At 50.8% G+C, this 6,101-nt stretch overlaps 1 protein-coding gene across 1 annotated transcript; it reads right to left on the reverse strand.

The window, feature by feature from the left end:
• Nucleotides 1-40: 40 nt before the first annotated feature.
• On the reverse strand, nt 41-5,162 carry LOC114040358 (cAMP-specific 3',5'-cyclic phosphodiesterase 4A-like; the record flags this gene model as incomplete). The annotated part of the gene is made up of 6 exons (XM_027858449.1): nt 5,018-5,162; nt 3,881-4,071; nt 2,642-2,740; nt 2,274-2,438; nt 619-718; nt 41-195 (listed from the first exon to the last, which is right to left on the reverse strand). Coding segments are annotated over exons 1-6 (795 nt in total), but the record flags the coding sequence as incomplete, so codon positions are not given.
• Between the last annotated feature and the right edge of the window lie 939 nt (nt 5,163-6,101).

The raw sequence follows: 6,101 nt of genomic DNA on the forward strand, positions 1-6,101 counted from the left end.
CTCCACCATATCAGTGACCATGCCCCCAGCCCTTCTTCACCATGTCAATGACCATCCTTCGAAGACTCTGCCTCTGCCTCTTGTTCAGATTCTGGAAGATGTCACAATTCTCCTCCTGCAGCAGCTTGAAGCCCACAGCCAGGTGGTGATTCTCTAGCACAGACTCATCATTGTACATCAGGGCTAATTCTGAGTCTGGGGATAGGGCACTTCAAGTCAGATGTAGGGGAGGGTGCCTCAGCCTAGCCTCTTCCCCACTCCCCACACCAAGGGCTCTTCTTCACCCTGCCCCTCCCTCCTGGGTATCCCCCCTCCTCACTTTCCTCTCCCAGGATCCCTCTCTTGTAAATCCTTCCCACCCTTCCTCCAAGGTCTTTCCCCAATGACCCTTCCACACTCCAGAGACCCCTCCTCACTTCAACCCACTGTCCCCAAGTTCTAGTTACTCTAGAACTAGGGGTAAGGGTGTAGGGGCTTAAAGACTTGAGGCATCTCTGGAGGTTGAGAGATTCAGAACTGGAAGGGATCTTCCTGGGTCCAAACCCTTCATTTGGGAAGGAGGAAAACTAAAGGCAAAAGGGATAAAAGCTTTGCTGAAGACAGGAGAAAAGGTCTTACTGGTATTGATGAGGAACTGGTTAGAGACCCCTGGGTGGTCGACATCGTGGATGGCGGCAGCGAACAAAGCAGCTAGGATTTCCAGGTCTGTGAACACGGCCTAGGGGCACAGGGCACAAAGGGGCAAAGGGATAAGGGACCTCCTCCCCAGCAGGGTGAAAGAGAAACAGGGGCCCAGAAACACAGAAGGGGCAGGTTCCAACAGGAAGGACGGGGTTAGGCAGCAAGCAATAAGCAAAAAGGTAGGGGCTTGTGTGATCATGTAATGTCTCTCCTTTGGTGACTCCTCATGGCCTGCTGACTTAAATAAAGGAGCCATCATGGAACAGTGGAAAGATGCTTAGCTTCTGTTGTTTTCAGTCATGTCTGACTCTTCATGATTCCATTTGGGGTTTTCTTGACAGAGATACCGGAGTGGTTTGCCATTTCCTTCTCCAGCTCATTTTACAGATGAGGAAACTGAGGCAAACAGGGTGAAGTGACAGGGTTACACAGCGAGTAAGGGTCTGAGTCCAGATTTGAACTCAGGAAGATGAGTCTTCCTGACTCCAGCCCTGGCATTCTGTCCGCTGAGCTACCTAGCTACCCTAAATGGAGAGATTACTAGTCCTATATTCAGAGGAGCTGGGTTCAAATCCCACCTTTGGGGCTTATTACTTATGAGTGATCTTCCGTAAGTCACTTAGTATCAATCAATAGACACATTTATTATGTGCAGGCTATGTGCTAGGTATGTGTTAAACGCTGGAATCTCATTAGGCCTCAGGTTCTTTCATGTATAAAATGAGGGTTTGACATTTCTAACTACCTATCTAGGAACTAGACAGATGATCCTCTAAATTCTTGAGTCTGACATTCAAGGCCTTCTATAATTTTATACTACTGCTCCCCTTCATGTACGCCCTCCATTTTATTTTATTTTATTTTATTTGGCTAGGCAATGATGTTAAATGACTTGCTCAGGGTCACACGGCTAGTAAGTGTCAAATGTCTGAGGCCAGATTTGAACTCAGGTCCTCCTGACTCCAGGGCTAGTGCTCTATCCACTAAGCCACCTAGCTGCCCCTACACCCTCCATTTTAGATAAATTTGACTTTTCTCCACACCCTTCTACTGTTCTTCCCTCTCCATCTTCATTCCTTCGCTTATACCTTCCTCCAGCCCTCTCTCCTTTCTTCCAGACCCAGTTAAGGTGCCACCCCCTGCAAGGATACCATGGTCTAGTGGAAGTCAGGAAGACTTGGGTTCAAATCCTGTTTCAGTCAGGTAGGTGACTCTGGGCAAATCATTTAATCTCTTTGTGCCTTATCTGCCTAGTAAGAGGACTGGGTGACTTCTAAGATCTCTTCCAGCTCTAAATCTAGAATATCTTAAAGTCTTCTATTCCCTCATCTCTCCTTCCTCACATTTTCCTAGGAGACTCTGCATCTGCCCCTGTCACACCCAACCTGGTATCTCATTTATTTCTGTATGATTAGACTGTAATTGCCTAAGAGCAGATCCTATGTCCTAGCTGACTCTGTAAACCTAGCACTGAAGGAATAGCTTTGAACAGAATCATTAATAAGTATTTCTTGAACTGCATTGGGCTTGAAGGATTCCGGGGGCCCAACGGGGTTTAGGAGGGCAGGAGGATGCGGGGAGGCAGGGCTTACATCAAGCGCTGGTGTGGCCAGAAGCACGTGTGTGGACTGCAGAACATCGGCAGCGTGTAGGCTGTTGTGATAGGCCACGTCAGCATGGTAGTGGTCCTCCAGGGTCAGCATGTAGGTGACCAGTGTGTCCACTGGGATCTTGAAGGTCTTCAGCAGGTCCCTCTCCTAGGAAAGAGCCAGGCGGTAGTTGCTGTCTCATCCCCAAAACCTTCCTTCATTGATATGTCCCTTAACCCCTCAGGAGAAAGTGATCTTGGCCTTGTCAATTTCTCAGAGCCCTATACAAGGATGCCTCATTTGCCCCTCTCCCATTCCACCCCACCCCCATCCCCCACCTCAGTCACCCCATAAGAACCCATCCCTCACACCTGGAATATGGTATACATAATACATCCTAGCGATCGGCCATTGGAGAACTCAGCTACTCGGAAGATGTTAAGGCCCCACTTGTTCAGGTTTTCCAGCTCCTGGTAAGATGGGAGAAGGAAGCACAGACCTAGGGTCAGAGGCCTATAGCTTCCCCCCAACCTCAGTATGCTCACAGAAGGCCTGCGAGGGACCTCTGCCCAATGCCGCATTCTTAGAGGGGGAGACTGGGGTGCTAAAAGACTGCTGTGCCCTCTGCCTAAGTAGAGCTAGTTACACACACATCACTTCACCTGCAGGATGATGTGAGAAGCACTGGGAAGGTTCCCTTTCAACCCCAAAATATCTCCCCAGCCAGCCTATCATAGGGGCTAAAATTTCACCTCTAAGTCTTCCTTTGGGTTAAGTCAGGGGTGGGGAACCTGCGGCCTCCAGGACACATGCGGCCTTCTAGGTCCTTAAGTGAGGCCTTTTGACTGAATCCAAATTGGATTCCAATTTGATCAAATCCAAATTCAGTCAAAAGACCTCACTTAAGGACCTAGAAGGACGCATATGGCCTGAAGGCCGTGGGTTCCCCACCCTTGGGTTAAGCTATTGACTAGCTATAAAAATGAGACACCCCTAGCAGAGGCAAAACAGTGTGTGAGACCTTGGGCAAATCACCGTACTTCCTTGCCTCAGTTTCTATAACAAGGAGGTTGGACTAGCTGATTTCTGAGGGGTCCTTTCAGCTTTAGATCTGTGGTCTTGTGATCCTAAGTCCCTTCCTCCCTTTCTGGGCTTCAGTTTCCTTCTCTGAAAAGGATGGAGATTAGATGAAGAGCGAAAGTTCTTGACCTTTCTGGTGTCACAGACCCCTTCGGCAGTCTGGTGAAGTATACGGACCCTTTCTCAGAATAATGTGTATCACTTACGTGCACAATTGAAAGAAATGCTAAAGTCCAATTAGAGGTTAATAAAAATAAAGATATAATAGTTTTTTACCCAAGTTCATGGGCCCCCTTAAAATCACTCAGGATCCATGGAGTCCAGATTAAGAATGTATGATCTCATAGCCCCTTTCTGCTCTTAAAACAACAAGGCCTCAAATTGAAAGGTTATCATTGATTAATGCCTCACTGTGAATCACTCAATCATCCTCTCCACAGGGGAATGGGGAGCTGGAGAGGGTCTGATTCAGACTCCAAGAGGAGCTGGTAGATGAGTACCCATGCAGAGAGGTGCACACAAATACGCACCTTGCCCAACAGCTCCTCCTGGTCAGTCTTGACCCCAAATCGGGGGATGCCAGAGTTGCTAAGACTGGAACTATGTGTAAGCTTTTTGACCCCACTGATTTGGGACATGGGTTGCCTCTGTGGCCGTTGCTGAAGCTGCTTTTCCTGCTCCTTGGGCGGAGGGGATGGTATCTCTACATCAGCCTGCTTGTCTATAGAGGACGGGGAAAGAGAGATCCAGAGGGCATAAGCACTCCTGGCATGGCCCCTGTTTTCCACCAACACCCCCCCACAGGGATAGGGGGAACCCTTTCAAGGATCCCTCCCTCCCTAGGGTCTGGTGATCCCTGCTGCACAGGAGTAGATGAGGTCCTTTGGTAAGCTCACACTGGAGGAGGCTGTCTCGAAACCACTCATCTGGATGGCTATTCAGTGGCTGGAAACCACAGAAGACACAGGGAGCCCTTCGTGATGACATGGGTCTGGGTAGGGCCAGATGACCAGGGTTGGGGTTGGGGTTTAGGTTGGGGGCTTGGAAAGAGGCTGGGCCAGGGGGCATAGAGGCCTGGTAGCTGGTAGTCAGAGAGGGCAGGAATGGGGATGAGGACAACAGAGTGAGGCGCTGAAGGCCACAGTTGGACAGGGAGGCTTCATGGCCTGGCAGTAAGCTGTAGTAGTGGCTTGAGTTAATCCGAGCGCTGGAAGGTGGAGGCAGCAGAGGAGGGAGGGGGATGGGTGCTGGGGCCTCGGGCTCCATGGCCCCCCCAGGCACCATCGAGGGGGGCGGGGAGGGGGCGCAGGGCACCCTCTCCCAGGGGTTTCCTGCACACACCCCCTCACTACACTAAGAGCTGCATTATGATCTCAGGTAGTCCACTAGCCAATAGCTCGGGACTACTTGGAATGTATTTGCATACCAGTCTCCCATTGGCAAGAACCCTCAGAGCTAAGCCCTGATCCCTGAGATGGACCTCTTCAACATTTCAGGGGGTTATCTATTACCAAATCCTCCCTTTCTTGGGGGACTTCTCTGCCCTGGTCGTGGTCCCCAGTTAAAGATTTTTCATCCTCAGCGGCCCTGAGGTTGAGAGTCAGGGCTCAAGTATACACACTGTGCTCTTGCTGGGCTGGAGCCCAACAGGCTCCCCACTCACTCACCCAGGAAGGTGGTGGAGATGTATTCAGAGACCTGGTTTCCTGACCGGCTCATTTCCGATAAGTGTGTCAGCTCACGGTTCAGCATCCTCTTGAACTATCAAGCCCAGTGTCGTGGAAGGTAAGGGGAGAAATGGGAGACATGGTGAGGAGGAGGAGGAAGGGGATGCTAATTCAGGCCTGGGGGGCAGTGGAGTATCTGAAGAGGGGCTCACCAATTTAGAATTCCCAAACCTCAGGGCTTGAAGGAAGTTCAGCAAACATCCTTTATTTTATACAGTAAAGTCAAAGGAAGTGAGGTATCATCAATTCTTAAGCCAGTCAGTAAACATTTATTAAGTGCCTACTACGTGCCAGGCACTGCTCAATCCCCTTCCTTGCTAAACTCTTTATGCTTCCCCTAGCATCCCTCTTTTTTTTTGTATAACCCTTGGGGACTGCCAGGGCTAGAAAGACACCAGAAGAACCTTCCCTCCCCATGCCATGGGGCTGAGCTCTGGCCAAGGGGATATTTGAGGAAGTACACTCTTTCTTTTATCCTCCCCCCTCCTTGTAGGAGAGAGGGGTCCATGCTTGGTGGTAGGACCCTAGAGTCCAATGGCCCTAGGGGAGGGGGCACCCCGCCAGTGTCAGGAAGGCAGCTGGAGGAAGGGGAGGGGCTCCTGCCTCTCTGGTGGAGCCAATGGAGTGGAAAGAGAGCTCAGTCTCCATGGTGATGGGAGTCTCCTCAGCAACTGCCCCTCCAACCAGCGGCTCTGGCTGCCGGAGGTGGGGGTGCAGCCAAGGGCACCTTAACCCCCAGCTTCTCCAGACCCCAGGCCAGACACTCTTGGGAGCTGTGGGGTACTGTGTTCCTGGGTACTCTGGAAAGTACAAGCAGCCAGGAACGTTGCTCCTAATCCATTCTGGGGCTTGTCCCTGGGGAGTTCCAAGCATCCTGGCTCTCAGCCACTGCCAAATCTGGAATGTCCTTGGGTGGGGTGGGGGTCCAGGCTTACACCACTCTCAGGAGGAAATAGGGGTATGAAGCCTCAGAGTGAATATGGGGACTCCCTAACGGAGGGGGATTAAGAGTAAGCCTTTTCTC

The sequence above is a fragment of the Vombatus ursinus genome, unplaced genomic scaffold, assembly GCF_900497805.2.
Source record: "Vombatus ursinus unplaced genomic scaffold, bare-nosed wombat genome assembly UNPS02013002.1, whole genome shotgun sequence".
Taxonomy (NCBI): Eukaryota; Metazoa; Chordata; class Mammalia; order Diprotodontia; family Vombatidae; genus Vombatus; species Vombatus ursinus.